General features: G+C 34.1%; 1 protein-coding gene and 1 long non-coding RNA gene across 10 annotated transcripts in view; one reads left to right on the forward strand and one right to left on the reverse strand.

Annotated features, from left to right (window-relative positions):
- Nucleotides 1–26,944, forward strand: part of LOC145977546 (glutamate receptor ionotropic, kainate 2) — a 136,737-nt gene that overhangs the window by 52,354 nt on the left and 57,439 nt on the right. For all 6 annotated transcript variants that reach the window (XR_014440544.1, XM_083109649.1, XM_083109650.1 and 3 more), the window contains exons 4-7: nt 4,269–4,520; nt 17,459–17,634; nt 18,165–18,218; nt 18,302–18,466. Coding sequence is in view for 5 of the 6 variants with exons in the window: in XM_083109649.1 (XP_082965775.1) it covers nt 4,269–4,520; nt 17,459–17,634; nt 18,165–18,218; nt 18,302–18,466 (647 nt within the window). In the remaining variant the exon portion in view is untranslated. The remainder of the gene's footprint in view (nt 1–4,268; nt 4,521–17,458; nt 17,635–18,164; nt 18,219–18,301; nt 18,467–26,944) is intronic.
- On the reverse strand, nt 3,278–9,076 carry LOC145977552 (uncharacterized). Of its 4 annotated transcripts, none has more exons than XR_014440549.1 (5): nt 8,846–9,076; nt 8,604–8,765; nt 6,874–7,453; nt 5,815–6,297; nt 3,278–4,503 (listed from the first exon to the last, which is right to left on the reverse strand). It is a non-coding gene; the product is annotated as an uncharacterized LOC145977552 (long non-coding RNA). The 4 variants fall into 4 exon arrangements; XR_014440547.1 differs by having other exon boundaries at nt 3,279–4,503; nt 6,874–7,448; XR_014440548.1 differs by lacking the exon at nt 6,874–7,453 and having other exon boundaries at nt 3,282–3,491; nt 3,682–4,503.

Raw genomic sequence — 26,944 nt, forward strand, 5'->3', positions numbered from 1 at the left:
TTAAAAATTGACAATTATTCACGAATTTAGCTTTAAATGTTTGGGTAATAAAATTTTGATGGAAATTTAAGCTCTTTGTACGAACCTAATAGGATTTATTGATTTTCTATACGGCAAAGAATGTATTATATGAAAATATTAACAATGCTTTTAAAATAATTGTTTTCCAATAAAGAAATATGCATATTGTAAAACGCTATTATAAAATCATGACGATTGCTTATATAGAAAAATGTAAAACAGAATACTAATACAAAAATTGAAAGGAAAATATATGGACAATTACATATAATCTTTATCTATAATCTAATATTTGTATTTAAACACAAATAGCATTCTATTATTTCTTACGAAGCATAATATAAACGCCAATAGTTTAGAAGCAGCAAAGTAAAAGGAAAACAGGAAGAAAGGTTGATGGATCGGGCATCATCGCATTATTTCTTATCCGTCTCGTTGGTGCCTGCATTCTAGCGTTACATTCACCATTACACATCCTTTCTGCTTGCGCTAGTTGTCCGCTCCCATTTTTCGACGTGCATTTTATTTCCTTGCTATTCAGCTGCCCACCTAACGTCCTTTTACTTTCCGCTTTCTGTCCCATTTGCTCTCATCTCAATTCCCATCGCACCACTCTGTTCGATGTTCTTTCTTCCTTTCTCTTGACAATAACGGGACACGGTTGGATTGAAAGGAAATCGATTATACTATTAAAAAAATAAAAACGATATGCCATTTAATCTGAGAAGTTTGATCTGGTCAAGAACAGACAAAAAATTCCATTTATTAAGTTTCCTTTTTAGATAAAGGTAAGTATAATAAAAAAATAAAATTTTAAAAATCAAAGACATTTTTTAATTTTTTGTTAACAATAAACTGAACTTTAATTAACAAAAAAATTTGGAGTTAAAAAAATATATAGTGACTCTCTCTCTAACACTTTCCATGAGGAGTAAATTCATTCGTTTTCAACTAACGATCAAATAATCTTTTTTCTTATTCTTATATTTTCACTTTATTTTTACTATTGCAATTTTTTCATGCATGTTCTCTTTGCTCATCTTTCCATTTTCCAATGTGTATTTTATTTCTTTGCATCGTATTTCAACTACCCGCACTTGCTAAAAAACAAAATAGGATATGTTTGAAAAGGAACCGATTGTACGAATATTTAAAAGAAGAAAAATATATCGCGGTACGCAAGTTATGAAAGAAACATGAGCGGAAGGTAGATTGAATTCGATTTATTAGAGCGCACTTCACACTGACAATGAGAGTTATTTCCCTAGAAAAGTAAAGTACTTTAAAGAAGAAAAAGAAAAAGTTGAGGCGCATGTGCCAGATTAATGATCACCCGATTAAGCAACGAATTAAACTTCATTTACTTTCAAGAGAGAGAAAAATTTGTTTGCAGCCAATTTAATTTTTTTTAAGCTTTGCGCTTTGAACGTCAATACGAGTCTTAAAAGTTTATTTTGGCCTTTACGTATTTCTAGCTACGATTTTAATCTGTGCAAATTTAATGGTCGAGCAGCTTGAGAGGTAATGCAATAAGCCGTGTTCAAAATATTGATATAGGTGCCATAACGCTAAATCAATATATCGAGCGCATTGTAAATTAAATATAAATGTATTTATGTATATATGGGTGAAATATGGATAATTCTCTGCAATTTCAGTTGCCCCAATTTTACAAGCCTCACGATCTCCTTTGCATCTTTAGATATTTTCAGATAAATTGGTTAGATACACATCCATTATGATTTTACGTAATGAAAAAATATAATAAAAAAAATTTCTTTGCAGATAGCACCTTTCATTAAATGCAAATTCTACAACCACGTGATATTCAATATTTATTTCGACCAATTTGAGATCGAAGTAACATTATGCTATCCGTGTAAAATTTCATTTAATCAATCACGCCGACCATCTTTGTACCCCGCGGCTTTGTATTACTGTGTCCAACCAGAAACGATACGTAGTAAAGAACGAGATTGTCCGGATTGTTGTAATCCGCGTATAATGACGACGATATCACTGCTGTAGCGTGGAATGATAATGGAACTTCCAAATACCCATTATCTTGTTGCACACGAAGCCATTACTCGCTGGCTTCCAGCTTCCCGTTGATCTTTTCCACTGTTCCATCGTGATAATTGGACGGAAATCAAACGATTCGGCTTAAATCAGTCGGCGTATTAAACGATTCAACATTTTCGCAGAAATCATTGTCGCAAATAATTTATTGGTCAGCGTTGACATCGAATCACTTTACATATAAAAGAATGTTCCTTCAATTAAAACGCCTCGCCATTTTTACATCCGCCGCAAACGAGCGAATGATAGCTAATTTATTACTTTGCCCAAAGGCATTATTGAACGCGCATATTGACTCGTCGCAATTCCATGCAGCTTCTTCCTTCATAATAATCCTCACGTTGCATTTCGCGCAGAGTTCAACATTCGCTCGCGTTTATCGAAACTCGCGACACTTGATGTAACTAATGTCGTCTTGTTGCCCGGACACGCAACTTGGAAAATCGATTTTCATCCGCGCAACAACATAAATTAATTTGGTAAAGCAGAGGCAAAGGGAGACTATATAAGGGGGAATTGGAGAGGAGAAGACGACGAGAGCTTGTTCCTGTGGGTGGTGTTCTCGACCAAACTCCGATTCGGTCGGTTGTCTAAACCCGATACAAGGCAACACTTGGAGAACTTACCGGGAGATAAGCCGACGCGAGCGTGCTTCGGCTTCGGTCATTCTGCACGTACAACGACGTACACCCTCCCTTATGCTCGCGTGTCCTACATTTAATGTGGCGTTAATGCGGCGTTAGTGCTCGTCTATGGGTGGACTTCTCCGCGCCACACTGGGATTATCGACCGTGACACGGCGTCATTATGTCCGGTTACGGCGTTTTCCGGTACCGGAAAACGCCGCTAATTTCCGAGTTAATCGGTTTCCTCTTTCTCATTCGGCGAAAACGGAGAAATGGACGTTAATTGCATAAAGGGAAAAAAGAAAAAAGCATAACTCGATTGTAAACTAATAGCGAATAGAATAGCATCATTACCCGCGATAATTAAAATTACCGTATTGTTAATTCTTCAGAAGAAGGTCGAGTTAAATTACACGGGTATACAGAAAAGTAAAAATTTTTTCTTTATTTTATAAAATTAGTCAATTCTTATTAAGAATGAGGCACAAAACAAGCGTGATACTACAATATTTTTATTAGTTCTAGATTTCGAGATATAATATTCAACTTTTTTCAACAAAATAAAATATTTCATTTAGTAAGTTTTATGGGATAATTTGATATTAAAGTTTCAATGATGTTTCGCGACCAATTTTCATATCTCTAGATTATGTTATTCTGGTAAGATAGGAACGAACAAGTCATCTCCATGTGATACTAGTCGTATAACTGATGGGATGTTTGAATAGTTGATGATCCACAATTTTTTTTCTTCGACATTCCATGCTGAAAGGGAGGCATCATGCAAAAATAATTATTTTTATGATCTTTAAGTTTTCGATATACCATAGAAATGATGAAAGACATTGACTATACATTACTTCTCAACCACAAAAATTCACTGTATATGAATTACAGCAAGTATGTGTCCAACTTATCTTAGTTTCCTATCTTACAACCGCTGATTACGAATTACTTGCGAAATAATGATAAGTTCTTGATTGAAAAAATAATTGTATTTGTATTCCAGATGAAAAAGTCTCTTCACGATACATGTAACAAAAATTATTGACACATTTACATTTACTGCATCTTGAAAATAAAATGTAAAACAAAGCAAAATGTTTAAAAATAACAAAATTAGGTTTTTAGCTCAATAAATAAAATAAATTTAAACAATATGATTTCCTGCGATAAGTTTAGGCCCAGTGTATGATGCCGACCTAAATTCTTTGAACTCAAAATTAAATACTGATTGACAAAAATTGAATATTTCTTGAAATTCTAAAAGAAGCTACATCATAAAAATGAAAACTAACTAAGAGTTTTAAATGTCATATTCTTTTTTTATATATAAAAATTAATAAAAATTGATTATTTTTTTTAGAAGCGGAAATATTTTTCATCACGCTGTAAAATATTTTATATAGTTTGTATCAGTGTGTGTGTGTTTTTGACGGAGTTTATATTAAGCTGTATGTCTAATATCTCAGCATTTTATATGTTTTTGCGCTCAAGATACATATTTGCTAAAACTAACGCGAGTGTCACTTTTTGTTTCAGCGTGTCAGCAGGTCAAATACGGCGTCCAGGCGGTTTTCGGACCCTCTGATCCCATCCTCGGCCAGCACATTCACAGCATCTGTGATGCCCTCGACATTCCGCATCTCGAGGCTAGGCTGGATCTGGACGCGGAGGCGAAAGAATTCAGCATTAATCTCTATCCCGCACAAAGTCTACTCAACATCGCTTATCAGGACATCATGAAGTTTCTCAATTGGACCAAGGTGGCGATCATCTACGAGGACGATTATGGTAAGTGATAATAATTTTAATTGCAATGATAATACGTCTACTAAATTGATACAGCATAATTAAATAAAACGCGCACAGAAATTTAGTTTTTTATAGCTAATTTTTTGTTTTATTTTATTAATCTTTGCTAAAAACTATGATTGTGCTCGCAACTTAGTAAATGTGATACTAATTTCTGGGACACATACGTATAGTAACATTTGCTGCGTAAGAATACGAAAAGTCAAAGGCAAATTAGCTTATACGAATCTCTCTGCGCTTACTGGCATCTAGAAATCTGTTTTACATGCCCAGTAAAAATTGCTTGGAACCTTTGACACGTGCTATTCTAGGAATGTAAAATCGCGCTAATGGTACTGCGCATTTTTAGTTGCAAATGAAGATAGAATTCATTGTTTAAACGAAATAAAAAAAATAAATGATAAATTTCTCAAGTATGTCCTCTTCTCTTTATCGCGAATTATGTATGCAGAAAATGCATATTCATATCATCTATTTTTATCGTCTGGCTCGAGCGAATCGTGACTAATTTAATCGATTAAAGAGTCAAGAGTTAGCAATAGTAGCCTTTCGAGTTTCTTTTAATGTTTCGATTGCGAAGCGTTACGTTTATTCTGTAAAAATCATAGGTAAATTAAAGAGAAGATATTCCTCGTTCAAATTTTTCACATTAAAAATATTGTAGAAAAGCAACATGCGTTCAATGAAATTCGAGCGATTGTTCACGTTCAAGTTTCTCGTTTCACTCTTGTCGATGCAGAGTTAATTTTAAAATCCTTTACAGTTCGAAGTGAGCATTTTATTCAAAAATTTGCGTATACGCAGTGGGCAAAAAACATCTCACTTTCGTGTGAAATTAATACTTTATCTAGTCGAGAAAGCGACGAAAGAAATAAGAAGTTAATAGCGATAGATGAGCTTGATTTAAAACATTTAGCTAGGTATGAAACCGGATTGGAGTTCCTCCTTTTACGGAGAAGAACGTTCTCTCTTCACTTTAGCAAGTCGGTTCTATGATTTTAATTAATTCGCATAATGGACTTATTTAAATAATTTGAAAACGTTGCAAGCACGTTCCCAGATAGGGAACTTCTCCTAATCTCCCGGACAGATTAAATTGTACTCTTATAAAGACTTATTCAAGGTGCTAAAATATAAAGAGGAATTTCAAAGAATATACAATGTTATCTTTTATTATCTTAACAAAAATTGTGATAATTTTTTAATTTCTAATGTTTTTGGAAAGTAAAACAACGAATTTTCGCTAGTATATAATTTTACTTGTTATTTTTACCTTCTAAATGATCCTCTCGCTTTCGCTTTCGAATCTTTATACGCAAATTGCAATCACGAGATCGCGAGCACTTTTGATGCGCTTTCATGTTTTCATCATATAACGAAGCCGCGTTGGCGAAGACGCATTAATTATGCAAACGCGGATGGCTCAAATTGCACACCTCCCGTAATTTGGCGGAAATAACGAGCGAGTGACGAGTGATCGACGGAACACGATTCTCTGGATGGGCACGATTGCGTCGAATTTAGGTAGTGCGATGCTGGCAACGCACGAAGAAGAATCGCACGACATAAACGTTGAGTTCTGCGACGCCGGAATATTCCCGTGACTGATTATCGCAGCACGTGAGCCGTCACTGCGGTTACTGCGACGCGTGACGATTCTGCAAGATCGCTGCTAAATCCACTGTCCGGAAGCATTTGTCGCGTCGAGAGATATTTTGTGGGTCTCCGCAGGCGGTTTTTCGCAAATCCCAGTCGCCTGTAACACATCGCGAGACGAATCGCTGTAATTATCATCCAGCATCTTGTCAAGAGATGGTACGCGATAAATGATAAAAAATTATTATCACGAAGATTTGTATAATACATTTGACGAAATAAAATAATTGATATTTAAAACTCGTAGAAATTAATTATAAGAATTAATGGAATTCCATTGTTTTAAATCAAAATTTTACAGCGGGACAAATTTGCGACGCCAGAAATAGTTACATGAGTCGTAAAATAATATCGATACGAAGAGAGAGGAGAAGGTCATATAAATTTATCTCATGAACTTGGCTTCGTGTATTACTACCTTTATTACCTATATTACCTTTCAAATGAAAATTAGTATACTATGAGCCATTTGTACTAAATAGATCGATAGATATGAAATTGATAACGTAATTAACCAAACGCATGGCTCGAATTCCCGGTATTAATACCGGTATTTTATTAGAGACTATTATATAGCGTACAAAACTTCATCACATAACATACACAGTGGAATAGAACGCGTTAGGATTTGGTAAGGTGAAATTAAATAATACTATTAATGGACCGACGCACTCACATGAATGAAGCGATAGGTGTTTCGAAGTTTTTCTATCCAACTTCATCTCCCAACCTGATGCGTCGATAATTTCATTTCGTCGCGTCTCCACGAGATTTTCCCCCGGAATTTGACCGCTTTTGATGAAAACATCTCCCGAGCTTAAACCGTCTTCCACAACGAGCTTAGCTATTTGTGAGAGAGTGCACAGAAGTACACGTACAAGCCGATTAGAACGCCCCCGATTCCTTGGGGTTGAGTTCATCACCCTCCTCCCTTCCTCGCGCTTCCTTCAAGGATCGACATTGAATTCCTCGAGAGATTTACCAGGACTCCGCGATCTTCGTGTTTCCTCCACTTTCAATTCCGGCGCGCTATGTACCCGCAAAGTGTAAGGGATCCAAGTCGACAAAATCGTACACGTCTCGGGCATGTTTGCCGTTACGAGAGAATCCGCGATTCGTCCTGTGGAATTTCACGTTTCCCGCAGGATCGAACATCGTCGTCGCGGCGATGATACATCGTTTTAGCGGCTCAATGTCGGCTTTATCCGGAAAGCCCCTCGAATCCGCGTCGTCCGATTATGCCAACCGCTGCTAGACTTATACGTGAATTATGTTAGAATCCGAATTATGGGAATTATGTATATTATGCCGAGTTTGTAATTTTATCGGATGAATTTTTCGGAAGATTATTGAGAATGATTAATGAATCAATTAATTCGAATTTAAATCTCTCGACTGTCTGTCGGGCAGTTTGTGAAATTGACATGATTCAATCGTCGAGCAAATGCAGCGAGTTTCTCGACGGTGATCTCGGTGAGCCAGATAGCGTGGCACTAGATCTCTTTCAACTTTCGAGCAGTTTAGAGAGTCGCTGATATCGATTCGCGATTACTTTACTCGTTTTCCGTCTCGTGGAGTTCTTGCGACGACGCGGAAACTTACCCGACCAGTAACAACTACTATCCACTTTGCGCGCTTCTCAAATCGTCGCATCGTATCTAATCAAGCGACCGATGTTCCTGCATCTCGAATAGTTTAACTCATGCAAGAATTTAAGGCACATTATTGTGCACAATCCGGTCAGATATCAAGCATATTTAAAATTACATTAACTAAATAAATAATTATATTTATATATAACAAAATTAAGCATGTATACGCACAGAGTATTTTGTAACTGAGAGTATAATCAGCAACAAAATAATTTTTGAAGAAGTAAAAAATATAAAATAAAATTTTTTTATTTAGTTTCATTTTCGAGAAAAAGTAACTTTGAAGTTTAGGAAATTGTTAGTTTATAAAATAATGTTTTTCCAAATATTGCTTTAATATTTAAAATTATTTAAACATAATATTTTTAAGAGAAATGTATATTGGAGAAATTATAAAATTATATGAAATATGTAAAATAAACTAATTTTTTTATTAAAGAAAAAATTGCATCTTTTTCTGCATATTTTAATGGTTATATAGGATCGTTATATAAGCATTTAGAGAAATCGTACCTTTACAGAAACGAAAGGAAAAACATTTTAAAATTCGAATTTTATGCATAGGAATGCAATTTTCATGTTATATATATATATATATATATATATATATATATATATATATATATATATATATATAATTCAATAATATATAATTTATCTTCACACATTTACATTCAAATACAAAATATTTAGAGAAACGCTGCTGAAAATTCTCTTATAGTTCAAAAAATTCTTTGGTATTCTCTATACGTACTCTATGTGAAATTCCATTTGAAATTGCACAAGAAGCATGTTTGAACTTTTCGAGAAAGAACCGAATTGACATTCCGTAGAAGTCTAAAAGCATATAGGGAATAAAGATTGTGAAATTCTTCAAGCACCGTGATCCGCTAGTATAGAACCGTTCACAAAGCATCTGTATAAAATTATAAAATGTTATATACATATGTAATGTTTAATGTTATTGTATATATAATTATTGTATATAATAATTACCTGTGTGAATCGAGGCAAGATTTTCATTGAAATATCGTTAAATTAATATAATTATTCCATTAGGTACTCCAAGAGGTATATATTAAGTCATATATTAAGCCATTTACATGAATATGGAGCAATTCAAGATCTGTAATCAGTTGATAAACGGAAATGCAAATTTTTACAAAATTGTTGTGTCATTTGATTGTCCATAATTTTGCCCACATTTGTCACTAGATAATAGTTTTTCGTCCATTTTATAAAAGAAATTTAAAAATAAACAAAAGAATTGAACAAATTTCATCACATATATTCACAAATTTCATTACATACAGATTCCGATATATAATTTAAGATGTACAATTCATTTATTCACTCATCTGCTCGAATTTAATCGAGTTCCTTCCGCATACATGGGAGAGAGAGAGAGAGAGAGAGAGAAAGATCACGCATTAACGCAGAACGAGCAAAATCAAGTCAGTGCATTAGAAACCTTGCTCCTCCACACAATAAACGCGCTCCATATAATTCGCTAGCACTGCTGGCAGACAATGAATAGACTTTACAATGAAACCCTGTGTCCATGGTACGATGTAAAATCAACGCCAAGTTCTCCGCATGTATATAGATCTGCGATGTTAATGGTAAGCTAGGGAAATCGTGACTAAGCGAGAGTTACTCTGTCCGATTTTGCCGACAAGATGATACACAATTTACTAACCGTATCAGTGTCACATAACACTATTATCTTAATGTTCTATTATTTAGAGATGCAAACAGTCTATTATATCATTTACGGATGTAACTTTGTCTACAATGTGATTTAATTCTAAATTAAATTTTTCGAAATTTTGTTTATACATGTAGTAATAATATAATGAAACAAGCATTATTGTTTTTTTCTCCTATGGTTAGACGTCATATTAGACTGATCAAACGATCGCGTTGAAATACTAAGAGCTTTTGAAATTATGCAGACGAGAAAGGAAGCTGGAAAAGTTTGCCGATTGGAAAAACGAGATAATATATACGCGGGTAATATGACGTGATATTAAGCGAACATTCTTCCATGCGCGCCGGTCTTTATATGCACTGAATAACGACGTGCTTCTCAGACATTATTCAGCGGCAAGTCGGCGGTGAGATTCCGACGTCGTCGTAATTACATCCGGAGTCCATCGAAGTGAAACCACCGCGTGGATTAATGTTTCACGATTAATTCGACGCTCGAGTTTTCAATCTACGATCGCGTAATAAGTTTAGCCCCCATTCATCTCGGGAGATGTTCGGTACAGAAAGAGGGAGGGAAAATCCACAGCACTAGAGATGATGGTACTTTTCGCTTTGCTTTTTTTCTTCCGCGCGGAAAAAGGAGGGCTAAAAGAGCAGGTCGAGCAGTCGAAATGGTTTCGAGCCTGCTTCGTAGTCCCGCCGAAACCTGATTCCGTCTCCTTACGTCCCGAGAATCGCCAATGAACCTTCAACCTGGCCCATCACAGTCCATTGTGAAACTTTCAAGGCTCTCTCACCCTATCGACCAACCATCTCCGCATTCCTCCCCCGCGTCCATCCTCTCTCTCTTTCCCTCTCTTTTTCTCTCTTTCATTCCTTTTCCCTCAGCAGTTCTTATCGTCCACATTCCTCGCGAAACCCCCAGAATAATGGAGTCACTGGCGGAAGGACGAATCGTCACGCTGAACGCACGACCCTGCATTTTTATATTTCAATGCAGAATGATGAAAAAAGCAGAGTTTCCGCCCAGCATATCTTTCATTTTTCTTCGTGGCAGCTCGGTACTTTTATCGAGAAATTTTTATATTTCGCGGATATTATCGGATGTCACGGTTATGCATTGCGAATAAATTTAAAATAATAATACAATAACATCGTCCAAAACGTATATTTTTAACCAGATAGTTGAGATAGTTAGAGATAGTTGACGGTAAGATATTATTAATATTTTTAATATTAATAACAAGCGAGTATACAAAATATTTAATGCCATGCACTCACTTTATTTTTGACATTTTATCCGCGAGAAATATATTCCGCTTGCAAAAAGATACTTTTGTTCTTATTCTATACGTTCGCTTCGTAAAGTTTGCTAGTTCAAGCAGGAAACGTCAAATCCTTCTTACGTGAGTTCCGTCAAAACCAGGCGCGCCGTGGCCATATCATATTTTTATTTAACCACTGATAGTGACAGGCCAGCAGCATTCTGCAAAACTTATATGACGAAAAGCTTCGAATATCTAGTACCTAACTGTCCTACAAATATTCTCTTTCTGTAATTCTGGACATATCGCGATCCTCAATTATTTTCTAGCTAAAAAAAAAGAATATAAAGGTAATATAAAATTTATGTTTTTATGCAAAAATTATCTATATCATGTAAATTACAAAAAAATGCCTTGAATTTATTTATATAAAAACCACATCTCATGCATATACATTACTATGAAACTTTATAAAACAAATAACGCACACAATATGTATATTAGCGTCAGAATTTAGTTCGATCTTTCCCTGAGTCGCATAGTTTTACCTTTTTTTCACCATGTATTATAAATTTCTTAAAAGAAAATTACTTGTAATCTCTCTTGCATATCTTAATCAGCCATTTTTCTCACGTGTTCTCAATAATCTCGCTGAGTGACTACCGCCAGTGACTCTGCCAGTCATTTTCCTCACGTACCACGAATATTGTCAGAAAGATCGATAATTTCTCTCACGTATTTTCAAATTTCGGCAAACAGGCCTCTACCCTCCCTTCTTTCTAATTTCAGCCACGTGTTCTAAATGATTTTGCCCCCGAACGTGAACCCCGCCAATATTCTTCGCACGATCTGAGCGTTATAATTCGGTAATTACAAGAAAGTTCAAAGAATCCGCGAGAAGCGGAACGCATTTGTGAAAATTACACGCGGTCGCCACCATATTTTGCGCAAGATCCTTAGCAAGTACTCTCGGTTACGTGCTGTGCTCTTACACGCATAAGGGAGAAATCGCTCCTCCCTGTCGTAATGAGAATTTTATGGGCGACCCCATGCGAAACGTGTCCAGTCGGGTATGTATGTTCTATACGATGGCTAAATCAAAATGAAGAGGGAACCCTGAGAAGGAGAGCGGGAGTTTGCTCGTTCCTAGACGCAGCGAAAGTCTTCGAAAACTTTTCGAATAACTCGGCGATCGTTGAAGTTCGATATTTCTTTTCGCACAGATGACTGGTCAATCTTGATGGGACGAGAAAAGTTTCTGCAAAACGGTATGCCTTTTTGGAATCCTTCGGGCGGTTAATGAAAGCCCATCTCGTCACACATGTTCTAAAAATTTGCCTTTGATCAGTGGCGAGTAAGCAGACAACGTTGTTACGAATGCGTTGAATATTAAAACGTTTTTTCGCGTTAATAATGAGAGAAATGGCATAGTCAAAATAATTGATAGGTTGAATGTATAAATACGTGTGCGAATGAAATGGAATTCGCATTTCAAGCTGCGACATAGTTTCATAAAAATATTTTTATTGGAAACAGTTAAATTTCGAATATTTAAACAAATGTTTCGAATTTTTACTTCTCTTTTTTTACTTTTAGACAATTTTACTTTATATTCTGTTTTTTTTATGCGGTTATTTGGTTGAAGTTCTCTTTTCAACAATACGCTCATGTTATAATTGACATTTTAAACTCCATTTACGTATTGCGGTTTTATCCCAAGAGCAATAAGCAAGCTTTTTTCGCTTTTTTCCTATTTTTGTTTTTGCTCTGCGTTTTCCCCATAAAAAAGATTGGCAATCTTGATTTAAAGTTAATATGACATTCAAAGAATTAATATATTTATTTTTTCATTATTACTATAGCAAATTAATATATTTGCTACATATGTACGTAACTGAAAAATTAACAAAAATTCATTTCTTCTCAGTATTGTAGCTAATTTTAACTATTATAGGTTATATTGGTTAAGAAAACTAAAATATAAAATTGATAGTATTAAAGATTTTATTGTTATTTTTTATTGAAATGTCGATTGATCATTTGAATATGCACCACACATTATTTCATGCCGATAAAGATTTGTTATGGAACATGTAATTTTTACAACTTGAAGATGTTATATATAATATATAATTTTATTCATTTAATATAAATACTTTTATTTTTAAGAAAAGAATGGAAAAAATATTCTTCTCTCGAATTTGCAACATTTAAATATTAAAACATATTTTCGCATTGATTACGTATTTTGACGGTTTTTTGAATGTCAACCACAATGGATAAATTTATTTGCAGCATTGCTTTTCGACGAGCAGCGAAAAAAAGTAAAACCTACGTTGTAGTTTCTTCTTTAAAAAGATCGTATAAATCTTAAGAGATATTTCTTCTTAAGAATGATACATAATATTGCAGTAAATTCCAAGGAATAAGTTGTGCAGCTTTCTATGGGAAATTTTACGAAAGCAATTTTTATATCTTCCTTCGTTCTTTCTTTCGGAATGTAATTCTGACGACGCAAGAAAAGTTGTATCCCTCTTACTTTCTTGGTGTATTATTAAAAACGCTACCAAGTATTTTTTACATAATCACAAAAATTTATCTGTATATATATTCTATAAGGCGCTATTTTATAATGCATACTTCTAAATCGAATCTTTCGGACGTAATCGCTCGCTCGCGTCTCCCAATATTCATTCGGCCATCCTCTTGAAATGTGCATGTTTAAGACAGCCAACGATCCAATTATTTCGATCGTCTGTCACCGCGGCGATCCACTCGAGGCGAAGAGGGAAAAAGGAGGAAGCAAGTAGAGTCGTTGACAGCTTCCTTTCGCCCACGCCGACTCAGCGCAATATTTCGCGCCGTGCCGTTGAGATACGGGGGCATATCGACATTTCGAGAACGCATCGTAAGTGGTCGCCATTAGAGTGTGTATAAAAAAGGATATAATAATCTGTTTCCCGCTGGGAAACGCGTATGTCCCCGCGCATTCTCAAACCCCGGAGAAATTATCTTTATCGTCGGATAAACCGCGCTTCGATTTAGCTCGCAATTTTTCTCTTGTTCCGCGTCCTCTAGACTACAAGCGATGTAGTCAATTATTTCGATTAGCGGTCTCTTCCAAGATTTGTGTGACAACCACAATATTTTTGTAAAATAATTTAGGGACATCTCGACACACATTAACATAAAAATAATAATCCTTAGTTATTTGGTCAGTATTATATAGTTTCATAAAATAGATACTTTAATCTTTATAATTAAATCGACGTAAAAAAATGGCAATAAGAGCATGGCAAGCGTAGTATATAAAGCGCATATGTTTTGTTATAAATATAAAATTATTGTAAATTGTAACTATAAAGTCATGTTTCAGTTTCTTCTTTTGAGTTTCTTCTCAATTCAGCTCAATTAAAAAGTAAATTTAAACATCGGTTACATGAATAAATTCGCAATTATATAAAAAATAACGTGAAAGACTTCAGTTCACTTTATGTCAGTAATTTTATTTATTTTTTTCTTTTTTATTTTTTATTCGTATAACAACATTTATTTATGTAATCAATGTTTCAATTTACTTTTTAATTGCGCTGATGACCAAAAAAAGAAATCGAAACGTATAACACTTCACAGTTACAATAAATTTATATTTACAACGAAAAATTACTATATTTTTTTATTTTGACTTGATTATATTCAGAAGAGTCTTTAAAATTTTTTTTATTGTTCAATCTTTATTAAATATATATATAAAAGCTATTATACATATATAATTATTATTAATATATTATTATTACTAGGATTATTAATATATTATTATTAATATATTATTATTAATATAATTATTATTAATAAGAATTAAAATTAATATTATTAGTAAGAAACTATTATGCATGCATTTATATACGTATAATAATTTCTTTTCTTTAATAATTCTTTTCTTTATACTAAATATTATACATGATCTCTATATTTTTCGCTTGTTATTAATAATTCTCATTATATTCTTATCTTATTATAATATAAGATAAAATAAAAGAATGATAAAACTTTTTTGTAAATTATGGATCATTTCCATTATATGTATATTTTGTACTGGTTGTAATGAGAAATTCACATCGCGTGTATTTCACATGTGACGTTTGCTCGCTCTCTAGAAACACAATTTCCCCCGATATCCTTTAAATAATATACATAAAGTCTAACGATGACAATTCTGTCTACGTAGTAATCTGTGAACGATGCAGAATATTCGCATCCTAAGATCGTAAACGACGTCCCGTTCTTTCACTTTGATTGATGCTCACGGATTATTCTAGTTGTAGCACCTTATGAAACGTACCTCGCGTGATAATGCATCGTATTTTATGGCTTCTCGCCATGTCAATTTTCATAAGAGGTGCCGCTCTCATGTGTCGCCTGTGAAATTGCAAAGCGCAGTAGAACGCTTGAAATGCTATTTTAATTAAAACCGCCGTTTCAAACGACTCCCATGAAAGTCCGTTTCCCGCTGCACGCGAAGTGTTAATAATTTGAGCTGCAACGAGTCACGCCGCAAACCGCGAGAAATATTCTACTTATTATTCTCAGCTCAAGCAACAGTACCCATACTACAGTTTAACCATTTTAACTATCTTTCACTGTGAAGAACTCTCAAATAATAAAAACGCTTCTTAAAAAAAACGCAAGATTTTTCATTTGCCAAGTTCGCCAAATTACAATTATTAATATTGAAATACCAATAAATTATCGATAAATTACTTAATGTTTATGTCAAGTAATCAAATTTTTATTATGCTATTCATATAAATAATTATCACACGGTATCGTTTTCTTCTTCGCTCTCATTATGCGATATATCTCAAAGAGATACTACACTCTCGGCTATCATAGTGGTGTTGTATTAACGGGACATAGCTTAACTTCGAGCTATTGTACGGTATATTCACAGTGTGTTGTCCCAGAATAGTCGTCCGGTGTGTTGTCCCCTAGGATGCAAAATCTGCTTACATGAGAACATTGGTCTTACTCGAGTTACCGCCGACACGGCTTCAATTAAACTCGGTTTCTTGCTCACCTCTGAATTAATTATTGCTAACATTCGGACGAAACGCATAACAAAGCATGTTTCTTTGTCAGAAATTATTCTAAATTGTTTTTAAAGAACTTTTTATTACATTAGATATATATATTTATCATTTTACATTATGTCTTTATTATATTTAAAATGATACGCACATTTTATTGTTAGACAAAATTTTAATATTTAAAATAACAAATAAAAATATTTATATTAACTATTTTTGTTCCTACTTTTGTATATGAATTAATATAAATTATTATTTTTTACATATTAATTAAAAACTTATTTAAAATATATTGTTGACTTTATTTAAGATATATTGTTGACTTTATTTAAGATATATTGTTGACTTTAAATCAAAAATATATTTTAGATATATATTTTTAGTTTAACATTTTAAATAATTAATATAAATGAAATGATTTTTATTACATGGATAATGAGTATCTGAATACTAGTTTCATAGATTTCACTTTGATTTGATTTCCATTTTGGAAAATTTTTCCAATCTTTTTCCTATAAATATGCACATATGAAAAATAAAAAAATATAAAAACAACCAGGAAAATTTTACATATATAATCCAATTCATTTTTCTCTTTTACATTATGTATGTTTATATATTATGTTTGATCTATTTTGATCTGATGGTTACTTTGAAAAAAATATATATTTTTATTTTATTAATTTTCTAACTTTTCTTAGTATATATAATATTTGAAGTAATGTTTATATTTCTGATTTTTATTGAAATTATTATTTCAATTAACAATTTCTATGTTATTATATTTTAAATAAATATGTTCAATAATTTGCATTTAAAATGTTCTCTTCGTTCTTAAAAGAAAAAATATCAAGAATCTGAATAAAATATTCTTTTCTAACGCTAATTATGTAATAAATTTAATGGTAAAACTGATTATAATACTAATTGATGTATAATTTTATTTCATATCTCTACAGGAATTTTTAAACGATTACATAAATTTTAAAATAAATTGCGTTCTTCTTCAGAGATGCACGATTTGTTACTATGATCCATTAAACACGTGGTCTCTATATAAAAATACGAATTAATATATGCAAACACATATGCGCAAACTCGAGCGAATCAATTAGCGAATCGTTTGCATATGCAAAGTTTATTTTCACAGATTATCTGGACATCTGTCCTTCTGGTCCGAAGGGACCGGCAAACTAATACGCTATCCCTTTCCACGCTAGAATCACGAAAGTCAAAGTTCCTGACGGTAACTTGCAACGGTATCCGCGCCTCCCCCGGAAGACCCGCAAGTCGGATGCTTTGATTATACTTAGATGCTCGGGAGAGTATTGATTTCGTCGGATAGCGCGATTCACGGGTTTCCATGCCATTAAGCGACCGACCTAATATGTAATTCGTGTGGAGATCGTGTGATGATTTTCTCGTGTGGACAAGTATCGTCGCGAATGATTCTAGTCTCGACTCTGCTTTAGAGACACTAACTCGATATATATCTTGTATATCATTGATACATTCTTGGTGACTAATAATTTATTTCGGTCTTTCAGGATTGGTAAAATTGCGACAGTTGGTGAGGTCACCGAAAATCCGTGACATCGAAATCAGTCTCAGACAGGCAGATCCGAATTCGTACAGGCAGGTCCTCTCCGAGATGAAGAGCAAGGAAATTCAGAATCTCATCGTGGACACAAAGCCTGAGCACATGCATCATTTTCTACGAATGGTAAATCATTCATTACATTCACACTCGAGAGATATGGACTCTATTTATAATTTTTATTTAAATTGCTTTTAAGTTATTAAACGACTAATTAATTAATCAATTTATACGTAACGTCAATTATTTAGATTTATATAATTAATATCAATTATATTTATTAGCATTAATTAATTCTATTTATATTGGCCAAATAAATATTTGAAAGCAATTAAGTTAATTTAAATTTAAAAAAATTAATCAGCTTGAAAAAATATTAAAAATTGAATTATAAATTTTAAAATTATGAAAAAAATGGCAGCAGATTTTTAAGAATAAAATAATCTTGAATTGATATTTTTTATAGATTTTTCATCAAAGTACATTATTTAAAAAATAAAAACATTCGTATTCATGTATCGCGAATTGTGAACTTATAAAAAGTTGATAGTATTATGATTTCGAGAGATGAAAACTTGCTAGAGAGAAAGAGAGAGCTATTTTATATATTCTATTTCGTGGAAGTGGCTGACCATATCACTTCGCATACATTGCAGATCCTGCAGCTGCAGATGAATGATTACAAGTACCACTACCTCTTCACGACTTTCGTAAGTACCCTAGGGATATTGAAACGCATAGTGGAAGATCCACTCGGTTCGCGATTCGATTCACCCGCTCGGCTTCTCCATAGGATATCGAAACCTTCGACCTCGAGGACTTCAAGTACAATTTTGTCAATATCACTGCCTTTCGTTTGGTCGACGCGGACGATCTTGGCGTACGTAGTATCCTGAGGGACATGGAACGTTATCAACCAGCAGGGAATACGATTCTCAATAAATCGAGAATCATTCAGGTAAGCTGTTTGTGTTTACAGAAACATGCGCGCTGCGAGATGCGTTGAGAAAAAAAATGGAAACACTCTTGCGATTCTCGATTTAAGAATCGAGAGTCCAAATATAATTGCACCTTGTGAAATCTTTATTTTTATTTTAACGCTCTTCTCTGACATCTTTATATACATAGCAATTGCACAATTTTATCAGAAAATATATATCTTACATTTGATAAGAAAAATATTTCTCGCATCCATTTTCAGAGAAATAAATCTTTAGTCAAAATGAGAAAATTGCGATCACATTCATAAAGTTTTATACCAAGATACCGCGCGTTTTCATTTCGCGATAACATCTCATCGACTATAATTTCTCGCGAAGCGATGGCCAATGGTATCGTATCTTTGAAAGATTGGCATGATCTCGATGAAAGGTGTAACAATTTATTGTCGCGTTACATATCCGTTACCGCATCTGTATGTCGATACGTCAACGCTACCCAGATACTTTATGGAGCTACAAAATCGGTTAAAAGCTATTCGAAATAACGTACATGTTTACCGGTTGAGGATAGAATTACATGGCTACCAAAGCAACAATAAAACTATTCTTGAAGCAATAAAGTGCACAGACAAATATGAGGCACAAAAGATCCTTTTCCTATGTAACAAGCTTGTAAATGTAGCCGTAAATGTTGAAATAAACTGTCGAACGAGTGCAAAAAACGAATCATAAAATAAATACTGGCTTTAGAATTGTTCCAATTTTATTATTATCTCTGATATGTATATATATATATATATATATATATATATATATATATATATACATACATATATATATCAATAGAAAGAGTGCACTCTATCGTAGAATCTCTCTTGCAAAGTATTCAGATATTGCGATATCGGAAAATGGAAATCCAGCGTTTGTCTTCGTACTTTTGTACAGAGACACAATTTCTCTAGTCGATTCGATTATATTGAATTATGATGTATGAGTTTCTCGTAATGCATATGAAAAAAGAAAATCGCATTTGCATTTAAATTGTATAACATTTTATTCAAAAGACGTTGTTGCAAATTCCACTAATGGAATATATACGCAAATATGCCGAGATAACATGAGATATACATTTATACGTCTATTCAAATGACATTTTCTTCATCATCAAATTATACCGTTAATACAAAATTTGCGAAATATTATTCGTTAGAAATAATCTGTATAACGTATGGGAAATGAAAATAGACATACATTTCTCATATAATTCCTATTATTTAGGATAATTAATCCCAATGCTCTTATCATTTATAACCGATAACCTCTTATTATTTATAACCGATATGATATGTTGGAAGAGAAACTCGGAAGAAAAACGTGCGAATCTTCTCCCTGATGACGTATAACAAAATTACGCGACAACATACGCTATGTATGTAAAAATTCGCAAACAACGTCCGTTCGCGAGCAACGCAACACGTTCGCGACGCGTGAAGCTTAATGCTTTTTTTCCAATTTAGATGCAGATCAGAATGTTGTTGCGACATTCGTGAAACTCCAGCGGTGCTGTCGTCGCGACGACGACGTTCCATAATCGCGTTTCGTATCATGCACATGTGGGCAGGTGTAAATACGTTAAAGTGTATCGATGAAGCACGGTACGTACATGGGAGATCACGATTTCATTCAGCTCCCGCAATTCATCGAGCTTACAATTTTTTAGGTTTTAACTTTTTCTACATTAATTAGTTGAATATCCCTCTATAAGTCTTTGGATTTTCAAATAGGTCATCTGAATTGTTATATTCGACTCTAAGCTCTTATATCTCCGCTCTTCTGAGAGACTCTTGGGTCTTCAGTTTCTTAGATCCCTCGACTTTCATCGACTTCTTGAATTTTTAAGCTTCGGGATCTAAGAGATCTTCTTTTGTTCTTGACTTCTTTCGTTTAATATATATTGCATGGATACAAAAATAGAGACTATGCTGGCAGTGATAACAATTATAATAATAATAAATAATTATAATAGATAATGTCTTATAAAAAATCTTGGCGAAAGTATCAAAACCAAATAATATTCTCGCGTAACGCAATGTGTTTCGTGAAATACGGAATATAAGTTCATGGGATTATAAATACACACAGATCTCTCTTTATTTGCTCTGTCTGCGTCGTGGTTGCTTGAATGCAAATAATCCTTTCCCTGCGTTGAAACCCGAATAAATAAATCGATTTTCCAGGCGCGTGATCTCGCGCCGGATTTCCACAAACATGTGGACGATTCGCATCACGGAACTGCACGAACATATTCGTCTTTCTACAAACGTCGAATTCTCTTCGATTTACAAGCAAAATATGCGATGTTTACGATAAGTGAAAGAGGCGTTTCGCGCGTGCAATACGCAAGAAACGATTTGCGCGAGGAGGGTCTCTTCGAAATTACCTCTAATAATTCAAATAGAGCGATATTATTCCGGGAATATATTCGCGTTATACCTGAGGCGTTTTTTATGGTTATTATTATTTTTCGCACCCTCCAATCTCGTTCGCTCAGAGGACCGGTATTTCAGGAACTGTGAAGGGTTATTTGCATGTATAACAAAACCAAGGGGATTCAGTCAGGTTTGAGAGAAAAGCGCGATCTTTTGTCCGAACGATTGTCCGAAAGGATAAAATAACATTTTCCTGGAAACGCATATTTACCGTTTTTGAAAAAAATATGCATTCGTAAGGAAATTTGCTATTTCTCTAGCTCAGTCTGCGATGGAAAGGACGAAGGAAAATGATGTTTTATTCAGTGAGCATTTCGTGCCGCTTAAAGTCGTTCTAACGTCACCTAAAATATTTTAGATCTATCAACTTTTTTATCCTTGCATAAATGTATTTCGGCTGAAAAAGATACTTAAAAGGATAATTTATTTTCTTTCAATTTATAACTCATAATAAAATTAATTCACGTTACTCTGTCAGTTGTGCGTCCGCGAAGAAAAGACGAAGATAGAAATTATACAGATTCGAGTAAATCTCTCGCAATCCTTCATTCTTCAAATAATCGAAATATTCTCTTCCGTTCGTCGCATCTATGGTCGAGAGAGAATTGTAAATAAACAACCTGAATTTCCAGATGCGATACTGAGATTAAAAAACTTGGTCGCATTTACAATTCATGAGAAAATGTCCGGGTTCAGATCCACGAGAAAAAGAGTTCTCTAATTACTTCCGCTACAGCCGTTAAACTTCCCGAGGTGGCATAATGCGGAGGCGTAATATTCAAATGTAATATATACTCATTGTCAGAAACGGGCTGCGAGATTTAATTAACTTAAATGCATTTTTGTTTTAATCTGGATAAACAATAATCTTATATTTTGCCATCGCGTAGAATGCACAAAATTTAAAAAGATTTCCACCAAAAAAATTCCGTGTACCACTTTCTCTCGATTCTGGGAAGCTAAAATTCAAGATTATTATCCCTCTCGTGGAATTTTCCGCGTTTATTGCTTTGTCGGAATTTCGGACATTAGCCGCAACATAGTTACGAGCAATTCAAGAACACTCTAATTGCTCGCAAAAACGTTGTAAACGTGATGATATCGGCGGATATCAACGAAATAGCTCGAATTAACGTCTCTACAGTTGCCTGGGAATATTGCCAGGGAAGAGAAAGATTTAAGATGCGCTTGTGAAAATGTTAAACGGAATGAAGGACCAAAATTTGGAATATATATTGCTATCGGGAAAATATATCATATACAATATATTTTACAACATTACAAAATACAAATGATTATGTAATTATCGCATATAAAATTGCAGCGCAAAAATTAGGACATGTATATCTTCTCTTTGATTTTGTAATCTTACTGAAAGATGTCACAAGAGAAGCTAGGCTCGACCGTTATTACTATTTTATATCTCGTTAGCGAAATGGGCGCAGATACTCCCTGCTTTCCTATGACTTCCTTTCGCTTTTAAAAGTGACTATCTTTGCGCGGTGTCATCGATTAAAATTTTTCAAGGTCTACCATGTGTGTAAAAATTTAATTATGACACATATATATTTTAATTATTCATTTATACGCTTTCATTTATATTTTGATTTTATATAAAACTATTTTTAAATCCTTTTATAATATTATTATATTAATAATTTAAAATACTACAATAAATAGTACAATAATTACACAATAAAAAAAATAAATACTACAATAAATACTACAATAATTAGAAGCATGTGTTAACTTTACTGCGATCGATCGTGATCGAGTTTAAGATGTCGACATTCCTCTCGACCGACGTCCGAATAATAGAGGCCTTCAGTCGAGCGAATTGTCAAACGCCTCTATATCGTCGAGGACAACCTGTTCGCATCGTCGAGCCGCAGACTACGTGGTAAAATTACCTAGGTGGCTTTTGTTTCGACACCACTCGAGGCGGATGCACCCTCGTCGTTTACGCTCTTCCGGCCCCGTCAACCGCCACGTCCTCACGTCAACCGCCACCTTCCTTTTCCGCGCCACTAAACGACCGAGTTAACTCCGGCAAAGCCGCACAAAAAGCTCGGTCACAATCAACGCTTGGCGATAGCGGAGCGAAAGAAAGAGAAAAAAGAAAGAGGACGCAGTTTAGGCTCTCGAAGAGAGAAAGAGAAGCGGGCGATTCTAGCCAGCAAACAGCCGCCGGGATAAGTAGGAGGCATACCTGGTTAGCCTCTCTCCGACTCTTCTCGCCACGAATTCACCGCAAGAAGCTTCAAGGGGAAAAATATAGATGCGGGTGGTGGTTTCTGGAAGAAGCGCGATATAAGTAGACCGAGAGAAAGATGGAGAAAAGCAGACTGTTACGTAATAGGAAAAAGTGGGAACGCGGATAAGAAGAAGCTTGTTACATCAACGTGGAAACCTCAGATGCATACTGATTGCGCTTACCGGCGGCAGAACGTTTCCTCTCTGCCTGTTTCTTTCCCCTGTCTGCTTCGAGCAGGTTGTTTTCAAGCGGAAGAAAGAGAAGAGAGCGAGGTAACACCCGCGTTGAGGCGAGATGGACTTTTTCGGTCTCTTCTCTTCTATGTGTGGAAAACGCGAGGTAAAGCGAGGTGAGACGAGTGCGAGGTGCGCGAGAGCTGCTGATGTAACGGCGTAACGAGAGGGATCTACGTCAAACCGTGATGAAGAAACCGCCGGGGCTGGTTGGATAACAGCGTGCCTAATTGCGCGATTCCGTAAACTCCAACGACTTTCCTGAATAAAAAAAAGATTGTATGTTTTAGGGACATTAATGTAAAGCCGCTCTTCGAACTCGAATTTTGTAAAAGTTGTTTTCTTTCGAATAAGCTTTCGCGCTTTGGGAGATCTTCAGATCCTAAGATATTCCTAATTTAGCACGTTTTATAGGATATAAATTCTATAATGAATTACTTATAATTTAAATAAATTATTTTTGTTCTTTTAGAAAATACAATAAATGGAATATAATAAATTCTTTATAGATATAAACTTTAGTGAATCATGACTTATATGTCATCGAAGAACATATATTAATTTAAGCATTTATAATCCTTTTAATAATAATAATTAAATAAGTACAACACAATCTGAACATTTTAAAATATAATAATTAATTAGCTTTCTACTTTTATCAATTGTTACGCTTAAAACACAAAGATTCATGCCATGAAAGAAGAATTAATTACATTGAATAAAAAATCCTCCCTTATTCTGGAGGAAACGGAAAAGCTGTACATTTGTAAGCTGTCCCAGAACGTGTATTTAACCGGTGGCCTCATTAATTACGAATTTTCGCTTAATGCGCGGATTAATGAGAAAGGGAAGGAACAGCCGTAGCGTCAAGATTTCTGTCTCATATTTCTCCAAACTCTTCTCCGATCCGTTTAGCCAATGAATCACTGAATTCTCTGCACCGCGGTGGATAACCTTTGCTGTTGGCGCTATAAATCATGCTATCTCGCGCACTCGAAAGGTTTTATTATTTTATTTGCCAGCCGGAGTGTGTAGTCACACTGGGAAGGTAAGTTCCGTAGCGACTGTGGTGGCTGGCCAAAAATATGGCTGGCATGACATTGGCCTGGGCTGGAATCTCTTCGCGAAAAATCTGCACCGACTGGCCAAAAAAAAAATTGACGTGCGCTTCGCTAACTGTGAATGTCTATTTTATGTACGTGATACGTTGTATGGGTGTGTCATTCGCGCAATTTTTTCAATTTATTAGTATCGAAAATTATATAATTAGATTGGGATATTTAGTTAGATTTGCCATTAAACATGGGATAATTTCGAAATTAAATACGGAGAAAATGCGTTTGGATTTTTCCTACAAATCGTTTTATTGCTGCAATAGCACGTATGAGACTACTATCGCGTACAAATTGAGTTGCATTCCGGCAATCATAAATCATATCCATTGCTTGTTAAACTGTCAATAGCAGGCCGATTGCAAACAACCAATTTACAGCGACCGCTGCGAACGGCTTAACGAATTATTACGAATCATTGCGGAACATTGCTGCGCGCGGTCAATGTTGGAATTTCCTCCACATAAAATACAGGTGTTCATTAATGCGCATTACCTAATTCAACTAATTCTTCGCGCTCGACTGGTTGTAATTCGCACTTTCATAATGCTTTAATGGGTTAACGACAATCGGACTTCAGTTTGGCAGCAGAATATTTTATCGTCGCGGATGCAATATATATTCTATGGCATTCAAAATTTCGCCGGTAATTCACAATAAAAGAATCGCATTGAAGCATGAAACGGAAAGAATATAAAATACGCTTAATTAAGCTGAAAATAAAAAAAGAATATAAAATACGCTTAATTAAGCTTACTATTTAATTGAAAATAAAACTTATTTTGCTTTAAATTGTAATAAAAATACCTCTTGTGGAAAAAACATGAAATATACAATATCGAATATATTAAAAACTGATGGAGATAGAAAAAAGCATATAATGCCAATTTTTTCAAAATTTTGTCATGTATAAAACAAGGTGATTTATTGATTACATGACAGAAATCTATTATATTTGCGGACAGCAAAATAAACATTGATGGCGCTGTTATTGGTTACAAAATATAATATTACACACATGTGAACTTTTTTCGTTTAAAAAGCATGTGTCAAAATGCAACATTTGCGACAATGCGACATTTGATTTGTGTCATTTTGCTTTTCATGTTTTTACGAAATAATAATATAAAATTGAAAAAAATATTTATTCAAAATTGAAATTATTATGTTAATAAATTAAAAAAAAAATATATATATATATATATATATATATATATATATATATATATATATGAAAAAAGAAATTACATTATCAAAAAGAGATTTTTTCCGATATGCTTTTTGCTAAATTTTTTATATATAGAAAAAAATTTAAGAATTTAAGAATGTTAAAATTTCTATTTTAAAGTTCAAGACTAAAATCCAATAAGATATATTTCAAATGCGAAATATTGAAGATAATTATTTAAATATATACATAATAACTAATATAATTTATATAAATATTTTTATATTTTCTATTTGAAATATTTTATCATCTGTTTCTAAAATCATTTCAGCGGAGAATTCAAAGATGCATAAATGATGTAAAATTATATTAAAAGACATTGACAGGATTTCTAATGGAATAATAATTTCTGTATAATTTTATATTTTTATTATATTTTTATTGTACCACGTCGAGTACGTGATACAAGACAATAAATTATTTAAAATCCTAAACTTTAATAAATTATTTAAAATCATAACTCAAATACGTTAGAGCTTACTTTAAGGAAAAATTGTGAACATTCTCAGATTTAAACAACTCGGATCGTAGCTTTGTGTTCGGTGGTAAGTAGGATAAGAACCATAACCGTTTTTCTTTCCGTTATCCGACTATGAGAACGGTGCTTGCACGCGAAAGATTGGTTAAGCCAGTGACTTCATAAAGAAATTTCTATTTACCAAACGCAACATTTTTGGTCAGCGTAATGGAAGAAACACGTCCATGGGTTTTCGCGACACAAAGCAAGATTTGTTTCAGAATTCGCCGGTCCGAGAAGTATTTATTTCAATTACGTCAGGTAAAAGGGAAATATCGATCTTCATAATAGCGGGAATTTTTCGGACTTCTGTAATAAATGGACACTTACTATTCGAAGGCAAAATTTACGAGGAGTGAAAATACGTGTAACGCGAGAAAAACATATATGTATGTATGTGTGTGTGTGTATGTGTGTCGAAAGCCATTTGCGCACATTTTGCGCTTATGAATTGTCGTTATTGCCGGCTCGAATGAATTAGCCAACTTAGATTACAAATGACAGATTGTCCTTTATGTTTTAATGAAGACATATGGTAGACTGATCTTTAAAACATCGCCATTAATCATAGTAGCCCGACGGCAGAAATATTTCACTTCCGCCAAGTTAATTGTCATCTGCAAGCTATTCAGATCCCTCAACTGCAACGTTCCCGACTTAAC

Source organism: Camponotus vicinus, unplaced genomic scaffold (assembly GCF_025532165.1).
Source record: "Camponotus vicinus isolate PSW18456_S1 unplaced genomic scaffold, iyCamVici1.0 SCAF_9, whole genome shotgun sequence".
Lineage (NCBI taxonomy): Eukaryota > Metazoa > Arthropoda > Insecta > Hymenoptera > Formicidae > Camponotus > Camponotus vicinus.